At 40.5% G+C, this 27,645-nt stretch overlaps 1 protein-coding gene and 1 long non-coding RNA gene across 2 annotated transcripts; one reads left to right on the top strand and one right to left on the bottom strand.

Moving 5' to 3' along the window:
• Positions 1 to 18,705: 18,705 nt before the first annotated feature.
• Positions 18,706 to 19,833, bottom strand: ARL4A (ADP ribosylation factor like GTPase 4A). Its single transcript, XM_027877888.1, has 2 exons — positions 19,785 to 19,833; positions 18,706 to 19,552 (listed from the first exon to the last, which is right to left on the bottom strand). The coding sequence occupies exon 2, from the start codon at positions 19,484 to 19,486 to the stop codon at positions 18,884 to 18,886; it is 603 nt and encodes a 200-aa protein (XP_027733689.1). The 5' UTR covers positions 19,487 to 19,552; positions 19,785 to 19,833; the 3' UTR covers positions 18,706 to 18,883.
• A 718-nt stretch (positions 19,834 to 20,551) lies between these two features.
• On the top strand, positions 20,552 to 27,360 carry LOC114054590. The gene is made up of 3 exons (XR_003570502.1): positions 20,552 to 20,709; positions 21,806 to 21,900; positions 27,029 to 27,360. It is a non-coding gene; the product is annotated as an uncharacterized LOC114054590 (long non-coding RNA).
• Positions 27,361 to 27,645: the final 285 nt, after the last annotated feature.

Genomic DNA, 27,645 nt, shown 5'->3' with positions numbered 1-27,645 from the left:
TTTTGTTTTTTTTTTTCCACACTGTTCTGGTTGGGAAAATCAGTTTAATAGCTTTTATAGCTTGCTGCATTTAGATGTTTCAGGCATCTAGCTCATTTTCTAAAAAAAACCCCATTCTTCAAACAACACCCCCTCTACACACACACAATTCTTTCATAATATATTTCCAAGTTTGTTGCAAGAAAGCATCTTCCAGTGGAATAAATTTAAACTTTCACTTTGAAAGGATCTTAGCTAAACTGAGACTGTTCACAAAAAGATAAATATAGTTCTTAAGATAAACACATTCCTACTAGAACATTCAATTACAGCGTTACTGTAGTAACAGTCATACATACTTGTACCTCATCACAGCTAAGGAAAAATAAGAGATGGCTGACTGTCAGGCAAGGGCTGAAGCAAAGATCTCTGATCACATTGAAAAAGTGGTCACATCAGCTGAGGTGTCATCAGGCAGTGTGAATGATATACCAATAACTCACTTTGATTTTCATTAAACCAAGAATGCTGATTCACTTAATTCAGCTGCCAGGTTTACCAGCTAAGCTGCTTCAGAATCATTTCCTCAGTGCAGAACTGCCTGTGCACACAGTGCTGGACACCATTAGTAGTCATTTGCATCAGACAGAGCAAGTAAGAGCTCAAGGCTCCTGCTACAAGGAGTCCAGAGCCTACGAGACTTCGAGATGTGCTGAAAAGACAGATTACCTCAGAAGTCAATTTAACTTCAGGAACAAAGACCATATACCTGTTGTAATGGTTTTAGTCCCGTCACACCTGTCTATTGAAGGAGACTAACCAAAATTAACTATTTTAAGTGCACTAACCAAGGGAGAGTGAAAAGCCCACAGTTTTCCTAAAAATCCAGCTTCATTACTTAGTTTTGTTCAGGCTCCTAACAGGCCCCCTTGCCTCTGAAACATGCAGTGCTTGGCCTGTGTAGAGAAGACATGGGCTGTCTTCTATTACAGCTACCTGAGCCAGTCCTGTGATACTGCTGAAAGGACTTTGCCTCTGCTGTACCCTGGCATGTGCCATAAAGTATATGGTATGGGGGGAAAAATAGCCCATCCTTTCCTCCCGGGTGTGCCAGAGCTACCCCAAGCACATTCCAGAGGGTGATAACAGACTTGGTCAACAAATGAGGGTTGGAGATAAGCCCCCAGTCCCCTGTGCACAGCCAGGAAGGCACATAGTCATAGTGGAGCAGTAACATAAAGGCAGTAACAGCTCAAGAGAGCAACTCTTTGTAGTCACCATGGCAGATGACAGTTTAAGGATATTAGAAAGGAAAGAGGTAACTTCTTAGGCAGTTACAAAGACCTCTCCATACATGCAAGTGGCCATACCAGTGCTAACAACTTGCACTAGTCCCATATGCCTTCACAAACCATAGAAGGAAAGAGACTTCCAGATAAGCATTTTCGTTTCAAGCAAAAGTGACCATCTTTCCTTCAAAAATAATCTTTTTAAAATGTTTATCCCCTTTATCTTATATGACCAGATTCAGATTAGGTAGGATGAGAAAGACCCACTAAGACCACAGACATACCCAAGACAGACTAGTAAAACTGGAAGTTCCTTCCTTATCTGCAACTTCTCGTTATGAGTAAAGGTTTTTTATTGTGGTATGTTTTAACTTCACTTACCTCCCCAGCAAACTTATATCAGCACATGCATTTTTTTCTGTTGCGATCACACCTACAACACCAGTACACGTAACAATATTGCCAGGGTGTCATTCTGCATCAGTGCTTTGCCAGGCAAAGTTTCAAAGACGGAAGCACAAAGTGCAGCACATAAGAGATACAAGCACATCTTTGCTGGATATGCCTTTTTAATACCCCCTACCAGAGAATTATTGCAGCAGAAAAGATTACAAAGAGAACAGGTGTATGAAATACTAACAGTGCAAAGATAAGACTAACAGCTGGGGACAGCAAGCAGGCAAGTCTCCCACGAGAAGGAGTGAGGGAGATATTCCCAAAGGCACTACTGATCCCTTACGTTTGATCTTATCCCCCACATCACAATCTACACAGTGCTTTTTGGCAAGATGACAGGTAGATGGAGAACAAGTTAACTTCTCTGTCAGTGGGATGGTTTGGCATGGTACAAGAGGCAAGTATCCTTACAACTACAGTCAGATGCATTAGCAGAACCACCCTGTTTACTTAACAAAGTGACATAAGCCATACAACCACGCAAGCATAGCCTTTGTTCTTTCCTCCAGCTATCTCTGTTTTTCCTCAATGCTCTCCCACTAATTTCAAGTCTAGCAAAGTAGTCTGTAAACGCTAAAGCAGTTACTGCATCTTTTTGGTGTCCAAGTATGGTCTGAGCAGGCACCAAGGGTACCTAGTCATGATAAACCTGAATTCAATTCTTGGCAACTATATCTATATGTTTTAACATTAATAAATTCTGCTTTAGGAAGCTGAGTGTATTAAAGAAATGATCATGCTTCACAAAGTATATGTGAATATCTGCTTATACTAAGGAGTTACCAAACAATTAACAGATGGTGTTATACTATCACAAGTTAAATTCTTTATGAAGATGGCTGATACACAAAAATGGTGAAGCCTGCTATTGATGTGCTTAAGGCATGCTACTCACACTTGTAACAAGATTATGGCATCTATTAATCAAGAAAAAACAATTACCTAATACAATAGTGGACTAAACAGAACATAACTCAACAGATATTTGCTTGTACATCACAAGACAGACAATTAGGATGAAGAGAATCATACAAGTTCTTTTAATTATATTATATTTTATGTCTCAGTAGGCTTGTTTTCAGTAATTTCAAGATCTTTTGTCATTCTACCACCCAAAAAGACACAGAAATCATAATGTTGTCACATCCCTTAGCAAAAAATGTTTTCACTTTACATAATACAGCAGAATATCACTATATCTATTTTTTTGTTTAAATAAATATAGAAAAAGCAAGAATGAGCAAAAGGCAATGAGGGACCAAATATGAGTTGTGATTGTTTGTATTTATAAAGCAATCAATACATTACTAATATTTTCTACATATAAGCCCAGGTATACAGACAGATACAGGCAGCACCACAGAAGGCAAGGGGTGAGCCCCAGGCTGAGGTCTGGCTGGGTAGGGGGAACAGGGATGTTGTGTGTGGCAGGAAATTCGCCTGGCTGGCAGCACTGCCAGGGAAGCCAAGGAACATGCAGCATCCAACAGGGACAGCCCAAGCTCCTACTGCTGTTTCAACCAGATGTTAATTTAGAAGGGAGAAAAGAGGCAGAAACTTCCTTAAGTACACACCCACACATCTTTAAACCCTAATGAATCCACACACAGGAAGCTAGAGGATAGTTTACCATGAAAGAGGGAGCTTGTATACGTAAGTTCCAGTTTACATAGTCACCAGAGATAGAGAAGCCTCAACGGTGAGTCATCGGTTCCCATGGGTCAGATGTGACCAGCAAGATAGACAGATGATCTGCCAGAGCACTTCCTCATGCTGTAGTGAAGGCACCCAAACTGCTCAAGACACCTGGCAGTGGCACCTCACAGGCAGCTATTTGACCTGTCCAGGAGCCCAGATGCAGTAACCTTCGGGTACACAGGTATTTTCCCACCCTAGGAACAGCCACTGCTCCCTGCCAGCAGTGAAAGAGAAAGAACTGAGAGGCTCTTGTGCCAGGGGAGATCAATTGCATCCTCTTCCCCTGGATTAATAGGTAATCTAATTACTAATCAAATAATTTGACAGACTGACAATAGCCAAACACTGTCATTACTGTGTCTTTATAGATTTACATCCATCTCAAAAGAAGTTACAGCTCACCTCCTTCTGAAAGGAAAATAAATGCCAGCTGAGCCAACCAAATAATGTCTTACTTCAAGCATTCAATTCAAAAACTTAACAAGACACTGAAATTAAAAATGACGTTTTGATTTTGTTATCACCATAAGCTTTCATACATGTTTAAAATTTCCTAGCCAAGAACTGAGTTGACCAAGATGATTTGAGAAGCTGTCGGTACACAATACCCCTTCAGAAACAGGATATGAAATTTGAAGAAAAGGAATTTCACATCAGAATTTAAGTTGCAATATTGCTTAATACTGAAGTCAGGTATTCTGCACGTTGAACAACGCCACACTAATTGAAGACACAAAAGCTTTAAGAGAAGGTACCTTGAAATGATTTAAGTAAGCATGACATTTCTAAGATACCACATTTTTTCCCTAGATAACTGGTGGGGAAACAAGAAGAAGAAAAAGAAGAAGCAAAGGTACAATCAAGAACAAGGTTTACCTTCCTTATGCACACTGAGAAATAGTCAAGCTGGCTGATTAATGAATCAGAGACTAAATCACCGTAAGTACAGCAATTGCATACTTGCAGTTTTCAGAAACTTAGAATCATTGCTTTGAGACTGAAAAAATTGCTGTCAGTACACTGTACAGTGATATAACAGAAGAAAATACCAAAACAGCAATCATATGAAACCTCTGTAGATTAAGGCATACACAGTTAAGAACTAATTTTCAACTCTAACTTCTGCTTAAAATAATTTCAGCTCTTTATCTTGCTGATGGCAGCTGGTGTAACCAATGATATCTGTTGAGAAATGCTTTCAAGTCTGTAACTTTTTTCAGCTTTTTCAAACAAACAAACAAAAAAGTATCATTTTATTCAATTATATTTTGTGCATGTTGTTATTACTCAGCAAACATCAAGGCCGTGATCTCACAATCTAGAATTCTTCAGCAGCAAGAGCACTAGTTTAAAATACCCCCACCATTCAGCCCTATCTTTTGAATCTCTGGACGGCCTCCTCCAGTTGTGCTGGCATAGAGTCCAGCCAGCTGCAGTCTGAACTGATAATCTGGAAGACAACTCAGAAATTTTACCTGAAGCCAGATCAGCTCACTGTGACTACCATAATACAGCTGCATAGGCAACTGTGCCAGAACAGCTACAGGATGCAAAACAACATTTTTACCGAATACTTCATACAATAAAGATACAGCCAAAGAATGTAGCTGTTTACAGGTTTTTTTTAAAAATTAAACTCTTCTGCCTCATCCTAAACATATACAGAAGTCAGAGATTCCACTTGAAAAATAAAATAAAATCTAGCCTTAATAGAGCTTAATAAATAGATACACTATAATCCAAAGATTGAATAAACACCCCCAAGTTACTTTTAAAGATTAAAAAGCTGATAAGGAAATGCTAATACTGGAAATAACACTCTTAAAAGATTTCAAACTTTGGTTACATGAAAGCCCTTTTCCGTACAATATTCCCCTGGGAGAAGTAGCACTCCAACAGATTATATCCCTTTCATTTTATCACAGTGAAGAAATTTGGAAGTTGTTAATACTTGGAGGCCACAGAAATGTTTCTAAGAGGAGACACTGAAGGAGCTTGCCACAGTGCTCAGGCTGGGCTCTTCCTCCCATCCTGAGGTATGACCGTTCTACGGCAGCAGAGGACTTTGGACTGCAGGGCCACCTCCACAAGCTGCAGCTGCACGTGGCTGCACACCAAGGCTACATTCCAGGTATGTTGGAACAGGGACATTGGCACAGGACAGCCAGGAGACCTGAGGCGGTGCTAAGGAAAGGCAGGGCAATGGGGTGATGCCGGTGTTACTGGCATACACCCTGGGACAGGGCAGCACCCCCATCTGAGCCACTCAGATGCAGGGACTTCCTGAGGGTCTCTACTCCCCCCATTTTGTTCCCCTTTTCCCTGGATGAAAGTATACATCCGTCTGTAACCAAATCCTCTCTAAATACATATCAGCCCAAGAGTCACCAGTGAAAGTATCCAAATGGGAATCATAAGAAATATTCACTGTCTCTTTTTCCATGTCAGCTTCAGCAAAAAAATAGATCATTTCACCAAACCAGCACAAACTGAAACAGAACATCATGATGCACAGAACACTAACAATAGGTCCCAAACACCAGCCATCGCCAGTCCTTCAGAGGGACAAAAAACATTACCCAGTTCAACTCCTATCGTTATGCAATAGTTTGTCAGAGTAGTTTTAATAGCTTTCCCCAGGAGAGACTGTGAACAGCATGGCACATTTTGGAGCCCACAGAGGTCAGATGAATCTTCTGGCTGTTAGGCAAAGGAGAGCCGTGTGGGTGGCACTGCTCTACAGGTCAGAGACACCAACGCTGACAGCCTCTAGTCCTAGATGTCACTGACAGCCGACCAAAGAAATGCATCAAAAGGGTTCCTCCAAGAGAATAACAACAAACTGTTGTCCAGAGAAGAGCAACCAGGCTGGTGAAGGGGCTTGAACACAAGCCCTTTGAGGAGAGGCTGACGGAGCTGGGGTTGTTTAGTCTGGAGAAGAGGAGGCTCAGGGGTGACCTCATCACTCTCTACAATTACCTGAAAGGAGGTCATAGCCAAGTGGGGGTTGGTCTCTTCTCCCAGGCAGCTATCAGTAAGACAAGAGGGCATGGTCTAAAGTTCTGCCAGGGGAGGTTTAGGTTAGAACCTAGGGAAGAAATTCTCTATAGAGAGGGTAATCAGACATTAGAATGGGCTTCTCAAAAAGTGGTGGATTCTACATCCCTGGAGGTTTTTAAGATGCAACTGGATGTGGCACTCAGTGTCATAGTCTAGTAACTGTGGTGGTAGTGGATCAAAGGTTGGACTTGATGATCTCAAAAGTCCTTTCCAGCCCGTCTGATTCTATGACTCTATGAAATTAGTCATTACTCCTCCCATCAAAATATTCCTCAGAGATCCTATGCTGGTTTTCCTTTGAGTAGCAACACCCTCGGTGTCCTCTGTGAGATTCTTAAAGGCAAGACAGGGAGAAAATTCAGCAGTCTGCTTGGATACAAGATTATTTGATCTGCATCAAGATTTAAATCAAACTTTTCAGAATCACAGTACAGGATATGCATTAGAGTCCAACACCATCACTGCAAGAAACAGGAGTCTGAGATGTAAGGGGGAATACACAAGTCAGATCCTCGCTCATGGTGAACTGCTGTTGGCACTGTAAGAGCTTTTAATTGCACAGAACACACTGTTTGGGGGATTTCCACCACTGAGCTGGGTAAGGCAGACTCCCAGATTCAAGCAAGTCTAGAGTTTGTTGAAAGGTTCCTTCCAAGTGCGAGCACACAAGCCCTAGCTTTGCAACATAAGTAACCCAACACCTACATAGACTCAGCATGCTGAATAAAAGGAGCTCTCCTGTGCTTGCCGCCTGGCTCACCACCAGCCCTATTCCAGCGGGCACTCATGAAGCTTTACTGCTGAAGGCCACTGAACTGAACGGCTTGATGAAAGAGTACAACTGTAGTTCACTCAGCACACACAAACACAAAACCAATAAAAAAAAGCCCAAAAAACCAAATAACACCAAAAAACCCAATAACACCAAAAAACCCCCCAAAAACCCAAACAACAAAACCCCAACAACAAAACCAAACAAAACCCCCAACCAACCAAAAAAAAAACTGCCAAAAAATGCCCCACCAAAACCCACATGCTCCCACTCTATAAAGTATTACTATTACTAAAAAACACTTGGAGTCACTCACTAACTGCAGATTTTTGGGGGGCGTGGATTGGTGGTGGGGTTTTTTTATCAATAGCTCCCAAACATTGTCATATATTTTTGCAGACTGCATTTTTATGAGTGTTTTGTTTGTTTCAAGTCTTTGCTCCCACATGTCTACTTCGCAGTTTGTAATAATCAGTCAAAAAAAAAATCAATGGCCCAACAATCAACACAAAATGAGATGAATGCTTGCTGGATTCCAATCCTAGGAATAGGAAAAATCCTAACCAATCTACCCAAAACATCCAAGTGTAGCCTTATTGGTATCTAGTTCTCTGCAGGAGTATACCCCTGCACCATTTCAGGGCTGAAAACTTTCTGAATGCTAGTGTAAACACTTACTGAACCAGAATTTTCTGTTATGCGTTATTAATTCCTTGTCACAGGCCTGAGTAGCAACAGGTAAAGGCTTTCTAAGCACATCTGCAACGAAGAGAGAAAAGTGAACTAACAGGCACAATGCAGCTTTCCAGCAGGAGTCTCAGTTTCAGTTTCGACGTCTTCACAACTCAGTTTAATTCACACAACACACAGAGTGAACACACAAAAACAGAGTGAACAGGATGTTTAGGGAAGCAGATAATATCTGCTTTGGAGACTATGTGCAGTTATTTTCTCACTAGAGATAACCGGATAGGATGTCATAGCACCTGGTCTCACATCAGAGATAAGCCTCCAGGAGGTACACCCTCACTGAGTTTCACATGATGATATGGTGATTTAGGGGATGCAGATCTCCCAGTAAGCCTGCACAACAGCTTTCTTTTAAGATCAAGCAATTACCTCAGCAAAACAAAGTCTCACACTTTTCCCCAAGCCTATAGAAATACTCAACATGCTCAGTGTAATCATTTACTAAAAATCAAAGCTATACCCCAAAATCTCTACCTTCAAGGTATTTTCCTCTCTTTATCTCAGTTCCCAGCATTTCAGTTTGACTCCCTAAAGAGAGGAGTTATATGTAATTCCAGAGCATTGTCTGTATTGGTTTTTGAACCCTTTAAGCAACAAAAAATTTGACCATTATAGATACTTAAGAAAATATTAAACTACTACAATTTTTACAACACTGGGACAAGGAAGTCCCTTCTTCATATGCCCTCCAAAGTCAGGGGTTTGTCATCCGACAGGCTTTCAGTTACTGGTACCTTGTTAAACAGAAGGAAACTTGGAGACACCGCAACAGTTGATAATTTCCTCTGCTTACAAAGTTCCTTATTCCCATCTTGTTCCTCTGCTCAGGTCAGCCCTGAACGCCGGCTAGCAAACTTTCTTTCACCAAATCATTCTCACCCTCTAACAGTTTTGGGCTGATTGCCAGTAGCCTTTCTGGGGTCACACCAGAGCAATTGCAACTCCCATCACATGCAGAAGCAGGCACAGGTGCTGCTAGACTCAATTACAGTATCAATGAGTAGGTAGGGATTTACTTCCATTTTCAAAAAAAGAAACAAAATTTAATACCTAAAAGCTTTTCTAGATGACAGTTTTGTTGCACAGTTCCACAGCCTTATCTCACACCCACGGAATTCAATGGCAAAGCCACCTTTGCATGCACAAGTAGTTTTACTGAGCCATAAAACACTGTAAGAGGAAGTAATTTGGTTTACAATTTCTCTAACGAGAATATTTGGACTGTGAAATGTGGTCTTCATGGTAAATAAAATGTTTCATTGCACACTTTAAAATATATATTATTTAATACGCTGGTCTTTCTATTTTCCTTCTACAAGCAGCATTTTTATTGAGCAACACCCACAATCACTGGGGTGTGTTTGCTAAGGCAAAACATTGCATGAGGCTCTCAGCTGCCATACAGTGACACAGATTTCAAATGGCAGACACCTGCATTTTCCAACAGAGTAGCTGGCACAGATTTGGGGCTATCATTTCATATATAAATATAGACAGTTGGTGTAAAAGGCAGGTGTCTATATTTGAGTTAATCAGCTTATGCTTTCTTAGAACAGAGAGAGAAACAAGCCACAGCACAGGGCAATTTATCTGACCTGCCTTAGATATTACTCCTGAACTAAGATGAATCATAACCCAGATGAACACGTTTCTTTCCATGAACTGTAAAAAGACCTAGAGATGTCTAAACGGGACAAGAATACCTAATTTTTAGAAGTCTAATATTAAGTAAAATGAATACTGACTGCTGTGCCTTTATTATACTAAAAACACACCGCATTGCTCCTGCAAGGGTATTATAGGTGTGGTAAACTTCCCATAGGAAGGTAAATAAGAAAAGGAAGTCATGTTGAATGGAAGGGCACTATAAAATTGACCCAAAGCGCTTGAAGTGAGTCAATTTTCCAACACAAAATAGGTAATTATGGCCATCCCACTGAAAGTGCAATTTGAAAGGAAGTAGGAAGAAAAAGTGCCTTTTTTTGCTGGGCAAAGCAAGAGTAAAGATTATGTCTAGTCCTCTGAGCAGATCAATGCTCCCTTGTAAGGAAGTGCAAGAGTTGCTTGGTGCAGGCATATATGTGCACATGAAATGAATGCAAAGCAAGAATACAGTATTACAAATCCAAACAGCCAGATTCTATACCACCTGTGCAGAGGCTTAAGTGAATCCATAAGGAAAAAGCCAGAAGTGATTTAGGTCAGACTAAAGCCATCATTAATACAGGATCCCTGTGTTCTACCTTTAACAAAAAATGTGTGCATCTATGCAAGAAGATATTATGCCCAGGCAAGCTATGCCCTTAGTAACCCTCAGGATAATTTCAGGGTTATCTAGATAGGGAGAGCAAACATCAAAAGATTCAGCACTTCTACTGAGAAAGGAGCCTTTAGGAAATTTTACAAGCACGAGGTTTTTTTTTTTCACAAGATGGAGAAAATCCTGCATTAGATTTACTTTTACACATCACCACTGGTAAGGAAATGTACTTCATGAATGAGAGGACTTGAAATTATACACTAAAGAAACTAAGGAAAGGCATGGTCATGTTTCTGTTCTCTGTATATGTCCAGTTCTACAACTGACACTGATGAGAGAATTCCACTCACCGTGAATGAGCTCCAAGTTTGTGGGATGTGTATAGGCCTGACTTGCAAATGCTAACAATTGCAACATTTAACTTGAAAAAAAAAACAATTCAAACGTTTCCATTTGGAACTATGAGTTCACGCCATTTCATTTCAATAAACAAAATTAACTTTGAGATAGAAAAGGCAGCAAATCACAGTAAGCACTTTTTTTTGTTTACATTCCTCTCTAATATATATTTTTATTTAATGTGGTAAAAGGCAAAATTAATTCTCTGTGCCAAGTTTCAGACAAGTATGAAATTTCAAGGCTTATTATGTTATTAAGCTTGTGAAATAAGGATCTATATTTAAAAAAGAAGTGCTGACACAACCTGAACTCTGAGCGTTGGTAATGCCACCACAAGAGCATGGTTCACGTGCAGTGTGAACAGCCCAGATTACCTTATCCTAATAAAATGAAAGATTTAAAACAGAGGAAATAATTTCAAAGAATCATATTTCTAATGCAGTCACATTTGGGTTTAAAAGATGAGAAAACATGAATCTATTTATATATTCTCAAGTTACACCCACAAAACAGGATCTCAGAGAAATTCTCAGAAACAGGGTTTGCAAGAATAACACAGAAGTGTGTAGGTAGGTGTATGGGCCTGGATGGATTAGGTATGTAATCAACATGTAAAGCTCTATAATACCAAAAATAATAAATTGTTGTGAATGGGTAAGGGTGGAAAGTGCATTTTACATGGATTATCTGCCCTAGTTCCTGTTCTTATTTTTGGAAAGCAATCAGCTCTTCGTGAGAACTCAGCACCACGCTGAGCCACCCTGGGGCTTTTCATGGCCCAGCCCTTCACTTTGCATTATCATCTGTTAGCAGCCACATCCTGTGCAGACTGATTCATTACAGCCAAGAAAGGCTGCGAGAACAGGAGACCCTCTGAATCCTGAGGTCTGAAATCACTCTAACATACTTCTCTCACTGTACTTTATAAAATAAAGCTATCTTTTCAAAGGCATCTCCAGTCATTCTAGTAAATATTCCAAGTAAAAGCTTATTTTAAGACAATATGTTATTTAAATTTGAGATCTGTGTAAATCATCTTTACTTGAAAACTCTTATATGCCCAACTTGTAAAACTATATATTCATACCAATTTAATTTAGTCATAAACCCAAATAATTTTGAGTACTTTTGCTTAATAGCTATGATTAAGTGCAAACAAAAATCAGGTAATCATAAATCAATTCAGTTTATGAATATTCACTGATGCATACGAAATAAGTTATTATTTGCAAATATGGTGTTTTGGTTTTTTTTTCTGTGAAGCTGAAGCACATACAGTCAGAGATAACAGAGTACGTTGGAATTGTATTTTTAAGCTCTCAAGTGAATTATTTTTGAAATAGTATGATTTCCTGGTGCATAACTATTGAACACAAATATGCTGCAAGTCAAAAAAAAAATCCTAATTAGTGTTGTAGTCTTTCTATTACTTTCAATTTCACTGTATTACTATAATATCTTAATAGCTCTCAGCACTTTGAAGCACGAATTTAAATGTAAGAGCAACTATGAGATTCTTGTTTTACACACAGATGAAGAGACTTCAAGGATAAAATGACCAACACTCAGTGGCTGGGCTGGATGTACCAATCTTCCATTTTCCAGCATTAACTCTGGTATTTTAGCACTAATTTGCATGTTTTGATATACTTGTTTTAAAGTTGCAGTGTACAGCTGGGTGTTTGTACAGAATTTTTTCAGTCTCCTATCACAATTGCAGCAATAGCAGGACATAAGCAAACTGTATACAAGCAAGTTTCATGACAGAGTGGCAGAAACACAATTATTGAACCATACAGAAACACAGTTTGCTGGTACCAGTGCTACCACAGACATAGCGACGGATGTGTATCAATGTGACAATAGGAGAGCTGTCAGAAAGCATCATTGTGGGCTCAGTCCACGAATCCCATTTGTCTCCAGTGTAACATGACTGATTACAGCTAAATTACAATGACTTTAAACATACAAGTCAATTTCCTAAGCTAATTAATATGAGGGAGGGTAGTCTAAGGTTAGCAAAATTCAGCTCCTATACCAAATATTGTATAATTAAGAAAAATGGAATATATATATATATATATGATTAAAATAGAAATTCAATACCTGGAGTTCAAGGGAAACAGTGCTGTTAACAATTCATAGATTGCCATTTTACTGTATCACTTTCAACAGGAACCAAATAGGATATAAACTATGTTTGCTGAGACCTTTGATATATTGTGCTTCACAAAAAATCAAGGTTCTATGAGAAACCAAACTGACCCGCAAAAACACCTTAAGTAGATAGCTAAAAACATACATCATGGATTTATAAATTCAGAATTACCATGGAGACCTTACACATTGCCCATAAATGGCTGACGACATCTTAGAGGTCATCATGCAACTGGTGTCAAGAGAACAGCAGCAGCCCACAGCTTCAACAGCACAAAATAATTAGAAGACCAGTGAAGTTCAGCTAGTATTAGAAAAATGATATTTTTAGAAAGTTTCTCTCTTTTAGATCACCTTTGTCCATGTTAAGCCTGCTTTACAAAAGGACTGGTTTTAGGTAACCAAGTCACTGAAGCAAAGGTGAACATTTTCCTGACCTTCTTCATTCACAAACTCATACTTATGACACCCAACTCAATGATGTTCCAATATCAAAACAACCTCTTAAAGCTTTTAGGGCAAGTGATGCTGAAACAGGAAAGGGATGAAAATGCTATGCTCCAAAGGAAATTATCCTAAATTATAATTCTCAAAGTGTTAACAGAAAATAAGCAGTTACAGGGTTGGTGGTACCTCTGGACTGTGTGTAGTTAGTGTCTGAGGTATCAGGCTACACACCTTTATCTTGCTTGACCTAAATTCTACCATTCTGATATTTTTAGAAAGGACCTTGAAATACAGCAGCTTGAGAGCCAGCCAGGAGCCCTCAGCACATTTTACAAGACTCGACAGCCCTGCTAACCTCCTCTTTTGTCAATGGACTTGGAGATTAATGCAGCGATTAGGTGGCTTTCTTAAATAAGGTATTGTTTATTTCAGCAATAGGAAAACTGCAGTGCATAAAATAATAAAGATTTTGAACCAATTAAGCAGTTTAAAAGCACAACTCTTTCCCTAGGGCTCAATGTGTTTTGAAAAGCTAGGAAAAAAACAAGTTTCAAATCTTCTTTCCCTCCACACACTCCACAGTCAACAACTGTACTTGACCTTCTCCTTCCTAACTATTCTGTCATCTTTAGCTCTTAATTCTTGTGGAGCAGCTGTGTAAATATAGCTGGAACTAAGAAACCATAATCTTCAAAGCCCAGGGATTATTATCTCTTACTTTCTTGAGCCCTTTGCAAGCAGGTATTTAGCCTAGAAGTACTGTCTAGCCTCCCTGCCTACTTTTTCTCCTTAGATTTTGTGTTTGCCTTTGAATAAAATCAGTGGTTACTCGGCCCTGCAGTGAGCAGGCAGGCTGCAGGCAGTAACACCCACCCACTGGTCCCTCGGCTCACTCTCAGCCAGCACCAATAGAACAGGACACCAGTAGGGAGAAAATGAAAGTCTCTCATTTGCGGTGTGGGACGTTTTTCAGCTAGGTTTTTAAAACTGCATTTTTGCTTCTTTACAGCTAGTTTAAGGAGTCTGACTAATGCTTTAATGAAGGGCAAGGTACCAGCTATGTAGTGGCCCTTTAGTTTGTTCTCAAATAGGAAGGATGGCTGTGGGAGCCCACATGACAACCCCCGGCATCACCCTGCTGCGAAGCCAGCCTGTGTATTTCCCTTCAGTTTATTCACACAGCTCTGCAGTCTCATACTGCTCCTAAAAATAATCACAGCCTGCAGAGCAGCATGAGAGGCAGGCCTCCACATACCTATGTCAGTCAGGATTAAAAAAAAAAAAAAAAAAAAATGCTTTCCTCATCCCTCAGACTAAACAAACATCTACACATCCCTCCCAGCAGCAACAAGGGTTGTTTTGGCTTGGGGACACGAATCTATCAGAGCAGGCTGTAAACTGTGACCCTCTCAAAAGATGAGTCACCCACCAGTAAAGTGAAAACACTGATCCTAAAAGCACTGATTCATGCCTAGATTTCTCTCTCACAAGTTAGGCAGCACTATGAGCAAACATTTGCTAGCTTTCATGCACTGCGCTCTGACAGCTGACTCAAGACGGCATGTCAGGGCCAGTGCCCTATATATAGTGGATGAGATTGTCCACATTCTGCCTTACCAAGTTCTTTGTAGCATCAGTGCAGTATCTAAATCCTCTTGTCAAGAATGACACTCAGCTCTCAACAAAGTTTCAGCCAGACACTAATTAACACCCTGCTATTTGTAAAGAAATTATCCAAGATGCTGATAACCCCACCAAGAACACAGAACTGCCTTCACTCAGATCTGCAGGGGTCTTAATGCTTTCAGCATTATATCATTATATTCATTATATCATTACCCTGCTCTGAGTCCTGGGTAATGAACTCCTGTAGGACCAAAGTGCTGTGTAGAGTGGTACAGAAGCACCCAAGTCAGGCTGGGAACCATAAGTGGCTGCAAGTATTGCTTTCCACAAAAAGGATTAATCGTGTCTCAATAATACATGAAAATCTGAAGTGAGAAAGTCTTCACCTGTTACCTGGTGGAAAACACATTTTTTTTCAAATGTAAGTGCACATTCGGTGAAACACAAAAGTGATGTTAGAACCTGAAAGTCTCATCATCCTACAGCATTTTTCCTAGTTGATGCAGTCCTAAGCTAACACACAGCTAGGCAGTTAGAACAGAGACCAGACACTGAAGCCTGGTTAACTGTAAATGACTGCATCTTGAAGAACAGAGCATCATGGGTAGTCTTTTTAGCAAACAGTATTTTAAATTTTAAGGTGTGTAATTTCAGCATTGTAACAAAATGACATCTGCTTATTCAGCTCCTCTAAACATTTTCTAACACATACCAGTATTTAGGCCAGAACTGACGATTCATCATACAGAAGAAAATTACCCCAGGCTGGCAGGACTGTGCCAGCAGAAACTCAATGAGTTACGATACTGAATACTGTACTGCCATCCCTGTTTTGTTCATAGCTGAAGACTTTGCCATAGTAATACAAAACCCAGTTTCAGAGGTACAGCTACACTTGTGTATTGTATTCAGAATTGTTACTGTAAAATTCCAGCAAAACAGTTCTAGTACAGATAAGGTATAGCCTACAAGGTAAAACTCATCCTCCAGTCTTCTACTTCCAAGTCAGTATTAACACTAATAACCATAACAGTTTAGAAACACTACCCTCCACCTTCTCTTTTTCCTCCAGTGCTAGAGTACAGATCAATCACATCTTTTTAATAAAGTCATTCATTGCTGTTTTTATGTGTAGAAGAGTTTAGAGAGACAGCCACCAGATAAAACACTAGCATGTTTAATATGCAGTACAAAACAGGGTTTTTTTCAAGCAGTATGACTTTTCAACTATTCCCAATAGAAGCCTAATGAATACTGAAAATGAAGCAATTAGTATATGCTATCACAGTTTACTGGGTATAAAGAGCCAGCCTTCCACTTCACCTAATAGTACAGCATATCTGAAAGGAAGGAAAATATTAGCCAGATTATACCAATTACATGCCAAATTCACAGGTTCAGCATCACTCACATAGCTTTTTCCTCTAGATTAATAGTAACCTCCATTGTGATGTGCGAGCAGTTACACAAACAGAAAATATTCAGGTTTTGAGACACAGATTTGGATATTCTTGTTCAAACTTGGCCATTTTCATTTGCAGGCTAAACAAAGTTCATCTTGTCTCTGTTTTGGTCCTTAAACCAATTAGAAGCTTCCCATCTGGACACATGCTACTCACTGCTTTAAAATCCAAGGAGGCTTAAGTACACGTGAATCCCTCAGACAGCTTCAGATACACGAGCCTAAAGACACTAAATCAAGAACCACCTGTGAGTACATGTGATATATGCCCAATATTGCCTATTAAACATTTCACATAACAAAAGAGGTTTAGCTATATAAGAGACTTCTCAAATTATGCAAGATCTATCACTTCAGAAAGGAGCCACTGCAGCTAGTATTTTTCCTTTGAATATACAGACATGCCATTGGTCTTAACTTTTCAATTGGATACCTCCAATTTCTAACACCATGACATTTAGGAACCTCACCACATTTATATGACCTTGGTTTTCAACAGAAACACTAATTCTAATAACAGCAGAACTACGTGCACAGAGGTCAGTGAGAATGTACCACTGCAGTACAAGAAGTCAGACACTTTCTCTCTGCAGGCTTGTTTTGAATTGTTTATTGAGGTTTAAGAAGTCATCCACATTTCTATAAATATAGACATTACTTGAGTAAGTGACTTACAATGTCACCAGTGCAGGTACATATATAACCACCATACAAAAGCTCCACTGGAAGCTACTTCAGTTTATTCAAAAAGGACCAAGATATCATTAAAAAAACAAACAGCTGTCACTCTCAGTTATTGAAGACACTAAAGTGCATTTTTGGTTACCTCCTGGTCGAACAGCTGCTGGTTAAAAAGTTTGATTTCTTTTTTTAAACATAGCTAAATAACATAGATTGACATTCAGATTTGTAGCTGTCATCCTCCTCATACATGGCAGCAGGTAAGAAAAACATTACTTTGCTGGTCAAGAGGAGGAACTAGATTTTGCTAATTTTTTTTTTCTTTAATCTGGTATTTCCAACAAAAGTTTAAAGATAATCTAACATTCTGATGAATTTTTACAGCACCACTAAAGTTAGTCTTAAAAATCCAGGCTCTGTTTTAGCCCTTTTAATTGCTAACCAAGTATCTAGAGAGTCACTTGAAGCTCTGTACCAGTAAGAAAAACTACCCTCCCTTTTCTGTCAAGCACTATCCTGCCCAGTTAACACTGTTTGCACACTCTGTAAACAAGAACAGCTTAAAGCATAATTAAAGCAGAACACAGGCCCATCTTGAAAATCTTCTTCCCCCTTTCCCTCCCCCCACCCCCCGCCCCCGGTAGTGTCTAATGTTTGAGTGTACAAAGAATTATTACATTCCTAACCACAAAATACTGTAAGAGTCACAATAAAAAAAGCATATGTTGAAAGTGACGCAGCAATACCACTTTAATAAAACGGAGTATTTTGGGGAGATACAAGATGTGGTCTGCTAATTTTAACTCCACCTTTACTTCATTATGTTATATTGCCAGGAAGTCACCAGTACAGCAAAGAATGCTGCACTGGTTAGAACCACGGCGGCCAGAACTGTTCTCTATAGCTCCTTTACTGCAATTGGTTGACTTTTACTTTCATACTGGGAGGACATAATACTCACCATTCAGAAATAAATTACTAATTTTGAGTAACAGTTTAAACCTGATTAGCACTGTATAATGATGAATGGCTACTTCTAAAAAATAAAAACCTTACATATCAAAAACATGCTATATGTTGGGAAACCACTTTTTCATGCTCCAGTGTGTTCTTTACATTTTTTACTTGTCAAAGTCTTTCTTTTATGAGTTGAAGAATCCACAGCACTTAAAATTTCAAGTATTTGAACTGAACATGACTCAATTTCAAAATGTGCCAAATTAAAAAAAAAAAAAAAAAAAAAAAAAAAAAAACCAAAAAACAAAAAACCAAACCTACACGTGGCCAAGCTTTCATGGAAATCCCAAACAAGGTAAAAAACAGCCTCAATGGAATTATGGGTTACTAGCTTTATACATGTTTTTAAAGCTGTATAATGTTCACCTAAGCACTCCACTTACGAGCATTAGAAGTTTAAAAATACGAACACCTTCAACGCAATCTGCTTGCAGAGGGCACCCTCAAACATATGAGTACAACACTAAGCAGAAAACCCTCGTTTTATTTGGCTATTTAGACATCCATTTCCTGATAGCATTACATCATCTATTAGGGCTTCTGAAATAATACAGAGCCATAAAACTCAGAAGAGACTAGTTTAAAAATAAAATTAAAAAAAAAAAAAAAAAAAAAAAAAAAAAAAAAAAAAAAAAAAAAAAAAAAAAAAAAAAAAAAAAAAAAAGTTCCACAACTGCACAGCCTTCCTTCCACATAGCAAGGTTGTGCAACTGATTGTTTAACGTAACTAAGCTTAACGGCATCCAAACAGGCAGGCCTGGGTTTGGAAGCTGTCTTACGTCAAATTTTGACCATGTAACTACTCTAAAATAGAAAGGTCAAAACAGAACTCATCTCTTCTTTTTCTGCTGCCTCAGCATTTTCCTTCGCTTAATTATCATATCATGTAGTTTCTCCAGTCCCTCTTTGAGTCCGTCTCCAATGATTGCACAGGTAGGTTGCAAATGCCAGGGTGTTGAAGAACTCAGCTCACTCATTGCCAACATCTTCTCGATTTCAGAAAGGGAGAGGGAGTTCCTCAAGTCCTGCTTGTTAGCAATTATAAGGACAGGCACTCCTTGATTCTCAGATATCCTAGTAATCTTATGAAGTTCTGTTTTGGCCTCCTCCATCCTCTCAACGTCGACGGAGTCCACCACAAACACGATGCCATCGGTGCACCTTGTGTACGACTTCCACAGCGGCCTCAGCTTCTCCTGGCCGCCCACATCCCAGAAGTGGAAAGTGACCGTCTTCGAGTTGCCCAGTGTCACTTTGATTTTCTCAGTATTAAATCCTTTAGTGGGGACAGTGTTGACGAACTCATTGAACTGCAGTCTGTAGAGCACCGTCGTCTTCCCGGCGCAGTCCAGCCCCAGGATGACGATGTGAAAGCTCTGGAAGGAAGGCAGGCTGGAGAGGATCGGCGTCTGGTCCGAGAGTCCATTCCCCATTGCCAGCAGGGAAGGTGACAGCAGGCTGCCACCAGCAGAGGCGGCTCCCGCGGCTGCGCTCGGATCCTGACAACAACACGAACGTCGTTAGACCCCGCTCCGCCTGCGTCGCGCCGGCCACAGCGCCGCCGCCCCGACTGCGGGCGCGGCCGCGGGCAGCAGCGCGACGCGGAACAGCACACGTCCGTCCGTCCGTCCGTCCGTCCGTCCGTCCGTCCGTCCGTCCCTCCCTCCCGCCCGCCGCTGGCGCCCCTCCGGCCCCCGGGCTGCCCCTGCAGCCCCCCCGCCCCGCTCGTACCGCTGGTGCCTCAGCGCCGGGAGGCGCGCGCTGCCCGCGCCCCCATGCCCGCGCGCCGCTCCGCCGCACGCTCCGCCGCACGCGCCGCCGCTCGTGCTGCCACTACCACCGCCTGCACGACTCTCCCCCGCATCTGGTGGTGCGGGCGCCTCCCAGCGCGCGGCTAGCCCCGCGCGCCCCGCCCCGCCGCCTCCCATTGGTCCCGCCGCGCTCAGGGGTGGGAACGAAGGCGCGCTCCGCCTCGCCCATTGGCTGGCGGCGCCGGCCACTCACCGCACAGCCCGGGCCGTACCGCCCGAGCGCGGCCGGGAGCTCCCCGCCCACGCCCTGCCTTGAGCGGCCCCGCTCACTCCCTCTGCCCCCCCGCAGGGCGAAGCTGCCGCCTCACATGGGTCGCTCGGGGAATGCTGCGGCGGCCGCGCCCTCCGCCCACGGCAGCCCCTTCCCCCCGCGGCGGGCGGGGGCGCCCCTCCGCTGGCCTCAGCGCCCCGCCTCTCCACCGGAAGCGCGCACTCTCATTGGCTTTGGGTGCTGTCACTCCGACTCCCTCCCACCCGCCCAGGAGGCGGCCTGGCGGCGCTCCGCCTCTCCGCCCAGGGCGCGTGTGCTCATTGGCTGTCGGAGCTGTCACTCCGCCTCGCTTGCCCGGGGTGGTGCCTCCCGCGCACCTGCGGCACGGCCGGGCCGACCGCGCCCTGTGCGCTGAGCGACTCGGTGCGGCGCTATCGGCGGGGTTCTCTGCAGTGTTTGCCTGAATACAAGTGCCCCACGGCCCCAAGTCCGGCTCTGGCCGCTTATTGCACGTACTGTGCCTGCCTTTCGCCTGTCCCCGCGAAACGGGAGACACGGGAGGAGCCGGGAATAATGGAGTGGATCAGGAGGTCCTGGTAGACTCCTGGCACACAGAGATGGCAGCAGTGCTCGGGTCAGAGTGAACACTCAGCGGCACGTAGCTTAGTTACGAGGAAGGTTTCCCACAGCACAGGGATATGTTAAATAATCCTTTATTTTAATATCGCAGCCTGATTAGAGCAGTGTAGTCTTTCCCAGAAATAATTACTAATGTCTGATGACACATTTACTGTTTCCAGGGCATACAGGTTTTAGAGGAGGCCTGGGGAGTATACCTATGCTATCTTGCCATTGTTCTATTCCTTTCCACAGCTTTTTCCCTTAGTGCCTTTGCCACCGTAGTTTTTATACAGCTGTGGCAATGTAGATGGTTATTCCTGCTTGTGTTGGATGTACACCAGCTCAGTGTAAAATAACACCAAGAAGGATCAGACACACTAGCTTCAGAGCAGAGCATGCTACAGAAGTCTTCATCTTTGGATAAAAATTTAATCAATCTATCTTTTTGATAAAAGCATATGTTTAAATGCTAACTAAAACTAATGTGCTGCTCTACCAATTCAAGTTTCTCTACTTTGTACTGCAATCATAGTTTGCATAGAATAGTTTGGGTTGGAAGGGGCCTTCAAGATCATCTCGTTCAGGCCCCCTGCTGTGGGCAGGGACACCTTCCACTAGACCAGGTGGCTCAGAGCGCTATCCAACCTGGCCTTGAACACTTCCAGGGATGGGACACCTACAGCTTCTCTGGGCAACCATCCAAATCTGACCAGCTGGGCTCCAGTGAAAAAAAGAAGTGGTATTTTCAATAGTAGTCTTGGTTTCTTTTCTAGAAGAATTTAAGATGTCTTGGTGTGGCTGCTGAAAAGGGATGAAATTATAAGCATATTCAGGCAATCATATTTCTTGTTTTCCCCTTTGAAAGTGTTGTAGTCTGTATTTTAAATATCAGAGAATTTTATATAAAAGAGAAGTAACTTAATAGTGAAGGGACATATAATAGTAACAAAAATTCCACCATGTGCTGTAGGCAAGGTTTCATGTTATTGAAATTTTAAGATACACATTCTAGAACTACTAAAAAATAACAAAATTCTAATTTGCTTACATCTGAGATTAATGTTTCACTGCTTTAAACTTTGTTAGTTATTTACATCCTGATCTTGCAGATGATTCTCTGTGGAGGAAGTGGTCTATTCGTATAGGAAGGTGATTTTACTTCTGTGGAAAGGAGGGGTGAGTTACTACCCCTGAGGGACAACTGGTAAGGTTTCTGATTTGGCAATATTTTACACTACTTTTGAATAACATAAAGAACTGCACAGAATACAATGTAATAGAAAAATGTTTATCATAATGGTAAAAGTTGGCCTTTATTTCATGGATGGTTTTCAGTAATTTAAATTGGAAGAATCCAGCTAGAAATACCTTATAAAGGAATATTACTGGAGATAATAGATTTATTCATAAAACTTGACAGGCTGAAATAAATCAAATCTACCTTTATCTCCACCTACAAAATTAGGTATCCCCTATTTTTAATGGAAAAATAAGCCTATTAGATATTACACTTTTCTAAATCATAATGTCTGATTGTTACCAAGATCCGTTCAAACTTTACACAGCTTTATCATAACACATTTCACAATTAATTCCACAAGAAGGGGTACTGGCCAGCTTCTACCCTTACTGGAGGTATTTAAATTTTAAACATAAAATGCATAAAGCTTGACCTTATCTCTTGTTCTGCTGTACAGCAGTCAGTTCATAATATTTCAGTGCCCTTGAAAAGGGAGGAATACAGAACTGATGTTTTTCTAAGGTATAGCATATCCAGCACACCAGGTGTTAGAATCTGATAGATTATGCAGTTTTTTGGAAGAAGAGTTTTATGACATCGGGAAGGTCATTTTAAGAATAAATAGAAATTAACATCTTTGGGAACATAAGCATTTGTATATATTGTAAATATATACATGAAAACAATCCATGCTCTCCAGAAAATGCTTAGACACTCCCTACAGTTAATTTATTGCATCTGCCTGTTGTAACTTGCTATGAACTCTCCAGAACTGGGACTGTTTTTCACTGTGAGTCTTCCTAGTGTTTTGCACCTTGATCTTAATTAATGCCTGTAGGCATTTCTGCAAAACAACTATTAAATAACAATCCAAGTTGATCAACTCCTCCTATATACTTCTTGCTGCTTTAGAAGTCAAACATACAGACTGGGCAGGTGTTCCAGGTGTTATGGAGTAATGGTATCTAAATTAGTGGGAGTGTAGGAGAGTTGACACATTCAAACTTTGATAATTGAAGGTAAGGGTGAAGCAAGGCTTTGATTATCCTGTAGAAGTCTTGAATGAAGGAGGTGTACAGAAAGAAGTGTACTTATTTTCTTTTCAAGTGTGTAGCTAAATGGGGGGGGGCAGACTGATCTTAGATGACAGCTGAAAATAAGTGCAAGATACACATAAGAGGAAACAATGAAAAAAGGCTTGAGCCACATGCAGACTTTTTAATGCAAAATAAGGAGGTACCTAATTTCTATGTTGGGGTCATTTCATGTATTTATACTTTTCTCATTTCCTATCAAATGGCTACGAATCTGAGTTCTTTCTGTCTCAGCATTCCTCAGCTCATGAAAACAACTACAACTTCAGCTTCTCTGGGCTAAAAATCTTCTCCCCTTTCCTGAATTCCAATTTGCCAGGGTAAATAGTAATATATTATTTTCTACATATGTTTCATAGTCTGTAAATATTTTCCACACAGAAGAGAGCCTCGGACAAACCTTTGTGTTTCAAGAAAAAGAAGTAGTACTTGGTAAAGTGCAGCTTACCTCACTATGGTAAAGTAGATTTTTGTTTTGGTTTTTTGTTTGTTTGTTTTTTGTTTGTTTGTTTGTTTTAATTCCAGAATGGTCAAGGGATAATTTTGGTTCAGGGCAGGTTTGAAAGGATCCGGCTTCCAATGCTGCAGTGATTAACTGACTCTGTGAAACTCAGATAGTCCTTATTACGGATGCGGACCATGAAATTGGTTGAAATGTTGCCAAGAAAGAATCGGCATACAGTGGAAAGGTAAGATTCTTGGAAATTTAAATATTATTACTCGGCAGAGACTTAGGTTACCTTTTAATACACATCACCTAATGCACTGCAGGAGCTATCTCGCAGTGCCTGGATAATAACAAAAATGCAAAGGATCATCAAACATCTACTTGCAAGTCTTACATATTCTTCAGGAGAAACTGTCTTTCATATGGAAATAGCAATTCATGGAAATTAAAAGCTAGCAGTTCATGAGAGGTTCACTGTAGCAGGACATTAAATCAGAGCTTTCATTAGTGCTGGTCATTTTAAAGGTAAATTCCACTCAAGTAGATATGACTGTTTTATACAACCACATCTAGTGACAGAGCAGATGAGAAATTCCTTCCAAAGCAAAGTCAGTGGGGTTGAAATTCCCTGTCCAGATAAGCACAATATTCCTTTTGGTTTTATTAAATACCATAATTCTGTAGAATAGGTTAATGACATTCATTATCCATTTCAATAGCTGATCACCTTGGAGTTATTTTTTAATAGCACCATGTCTTCTGTGTAACAAATTTGATGCAAATCAAATGAAAAATTAAACTTTGGACAAAGGACCCGGAGCCCATACACTGCAGATGCAGGGGCATACGGCCAGAAGTACCGAAGAGTAAAGGACAGAAGCACACAGGAGCAAATGCTGAAGGAGGGAGAGGAAGGAACCAGCTGCATCATGGAGCTGAATTAGTTGTAAAACACAAAGGGATGAAGCCATAAGGAGGATGAAATTATTGCAAGGAAAATGCCCTACCAACTACAGAAACTGACATATAGCAATGGATCCCAACCCCCCGTCTTCATGAAACAGACAGGTCTAGCAGCCTCACACCACCAGTTCTTACTGTTCCATGTGGAAACAGAGCAGATTTCTCAATGTGTATGAAACAGAAAAAGCAACTGCATTTCAGTACAATGACATAGCAGACCTAGGCTAATGTAATATGTATTAATGAATGTGTAATAGTGAATGTGTAATGATAATTATTACAGTAACCAATGGTAGCTTCATTGTACATTCAAAAAGTGAAGTTACTTCTCTTCAACTATACCCTAGATCTAAGATTAGAACTAAAAAAGTATTGTTTTGAGTTGATATTATATGGTTCTAAAAGAATATCTAGTTCCTACATAAAATACTACAGCAGTTTAACCACAGACTTTGAGAACCTCCTTGAAAATGAGCAGTAAGAATGAAATAGCTGACAAATTGCAACGCATGAGGTTTTGCTCTTAAGACCATCTCTTAAACTGACATACAAAATGTTTTGCACAAAGAAGCCTTTTATCATCTTTGCTACATCTGCTGAATTCTTTTATGATAACTTATATGCTGCATGAATTATTTTGCTTTGATTATTAAAAAGGAGTTGGTGGTAGAAAATCTGATTTTTTTCCTCATAATAAATAACAAAACTTAGAGCATTAGGAGATGGAGTCACTGTGTGTTACAATTTAGTTACGACTCTGATTAGACCAGTTAATTAAACTTCTTCTCATTTCATACCTACTTTCACATGAAGTCTAACATTTACATTTTGCTGCTTTCATTTTCATAAATATACATAATGCCACATAGCAGGCTAACAAACAAAAAGCCTCCTTCTGTGATACTGACAGTCACACTTTGTTGCATCTTCAGTGCTGCTTAGGTGTGCTAGCTGAATGAAAGTGGTACTAGCTCATAAATGTTCTTAGTCACACTGAGCAAGTGTTGGCTCAGAGTGACTGAAATTGTAATCTCCACCTTCCATACTCTGAAATTGAGTTGCTTCATTCTCTAAAGGGATGGCTGTAGTGGCAATGACTCTGTGTTTGCAGAGAACAGTCTGACCACTTTGTGTACATGTGTTTGTGTGAGTAGAGCACCTTCTCCTTCCTGTGGCCAGGTGGGACAGCAAAAGGGCTTTCCCCAGCAGCATCTTTGTGTTAAGGACTAGTATAGCAAAATTCTCTGACTGTTCAAACTCTCTGATTGTTCATTTAATGGCAGAGTATAATTAATAAAGGTTAAGCACAGATCCTGTCTTCATACAATACAAAGTTAGTAGTCACAAAATCCAAACACAGACATATGACTAGTTATGGGGCAGTTTTAATAAGTAGGAAAAAGCATTATTGTTGCAGGTACCCCCGTTTTCCAGTCTCCTTAACCCCACTAAGTAGCTGACACTAAAAAAAACCCCAGCAAATACATTTCTTTAATAAGCGGACAAAATACCTCCTACCTTAATCCTTCAGTATATGAGAGAAGACTTCTGCATCATGAGTAATTCCAAAGTGTCCAACATGTGATACGACATAAGAGCAAGCCTTGGCTTGCATATTTTCTTCAACGGCTTTACACTGACCAAAGACTTATATTCACCTCAGCAACAGGTTCCCCACCCCCTGCCCGGAGTTTGTGACAGCTTTTTTGTTTTGTTTTGCTTTTTTTTCCTCTGGAACTACTGACTTGAGTCAGTCACACTCTTCTGCTGAGAATGCTGGGCTACTCGATGCTACTGTTTGAAAATCTTACCAGTTACAGAACTGGTTCCAAGATCTTCGTTTTTCCCCAGTACTTTTTTTTTTTCTTTTTTTTTTTTTTTTTCTCCAGAAAAGCCATGGACACTTTAGAGCTTTTTTCTCATATGCTAGAGTAATTCTAAATAGTTTAAAATTCTATCAAGCTGAGATTTCAGTATCAGCTGCCATCTCCTCACAGTGCTTCCTCTGAAAAGGGTTGCACAGTTTTAAATATAGCACTTTTCTTCAGTACAATGGGAGCAGTTTGCAAGCAGATTAAAAGTACTACAATTTCAAATACAAATACAAGAGCAGCATCTGTTTTATTTTGCTTCTGAATAGCTAGATTTAATATGTGAGAGTATATTCTCCGCTCCAGAATAATAATGGAAATATTAGTAATATGACAGATACTGCTGTTTCCTTTGTGATATAGCTAGCACAGAGTAACAAGGAAAGAAAGAAAAAAACTGCAATTAATTTTTTTCTTTTGTAAAGAACTTTATAAATATTTTAAAACTATTTAACATGCATAAGGGTGCTGAGATTTGCTGGAATTGTAAAAGAGAGGAAAAACAAACAGACCTTGAACATCAGAACTAAGAGGGCTTTTCTTTGGTTAACTTGTATCTCAGTTAATTTACTGTCATGGAAAAAAAAGATACAAGTTCTGACTGAGGCTTATTGCTAAGTATTTATGGGATGAAACATTTATTTAAATCAGTTATTTCCAAACAATCCATTTGCTTGCAACAGTTACTTATTTAAAAGCCATGCTTTGCTCTTCAGGTATTGTACATATCCAAAAGGAAGAGCCAGGACAGGAAGAAGCATACAACACTCAATTCACAGAGTAGGACTTGCCATACAGTTAATGAAATGCCTAAATGACAAATGCAGTGCCCTGAAACCTGTCACGAGAGACTTCCAAAGACAGTCACAAAAGACAAAGCGCTGAAGCTCCACTAATTTGCAGGGATTGGCCTGTCCCTGCCGCCGGCTAGAGCAGGGAGCCTGTGCCTATGAGGTGTGAGCACAGCTGGCTCTTGGATGTGTTCCAATCCTTTTGGCAACAGCTGAGAGATGATGCCCATCCAATAAATGGGGTCCACTCTAAAAACAAGCAGGCTGTTGATCTGTAATAACTTTCTGTAAATCAAGTTAAGTGCACACCTTGAAGATGAAATTCAGTTGCTCACCTCTCCTAAAAAAGGCATCACAGCAATAGAAACAGATTTTATAGAGATTGCAGTATATGGAAATAAAATTTTATGGGAGATATGCCTAAGCTCCCAGGAGGGCTGTGGAAAATCTAAAGTCTCTGCTTCAGTATATAATAATGTTGGTAGTACAGTGATAATATCACAGCTCCTTAAGCTTGGTGCTTAGAGGTAACAGCTGATAGA

The sequence above is a fragment of the Empidonax traillii genome, unplaced genomic scaffold (assembly GCF_003031625.1).
Source record: "Empidonax traillii isolate 1590-97213 ecotype Southwest subspecies unplaced genomic scaffold, ASM303162v1 scaffold35:size4298261, whole genome shotgun sequence".
Lineage (NCBI taxonomy): Eukaryota > Metazoa > Chordata > Aves > Passeriformes > Tyrannidae > Empidonax > Empidonax traillii.
Note: the sequence above shows the minus strand (reverse complement) of the source record. Positions and strands in the feature narration are given on the sequence as shown.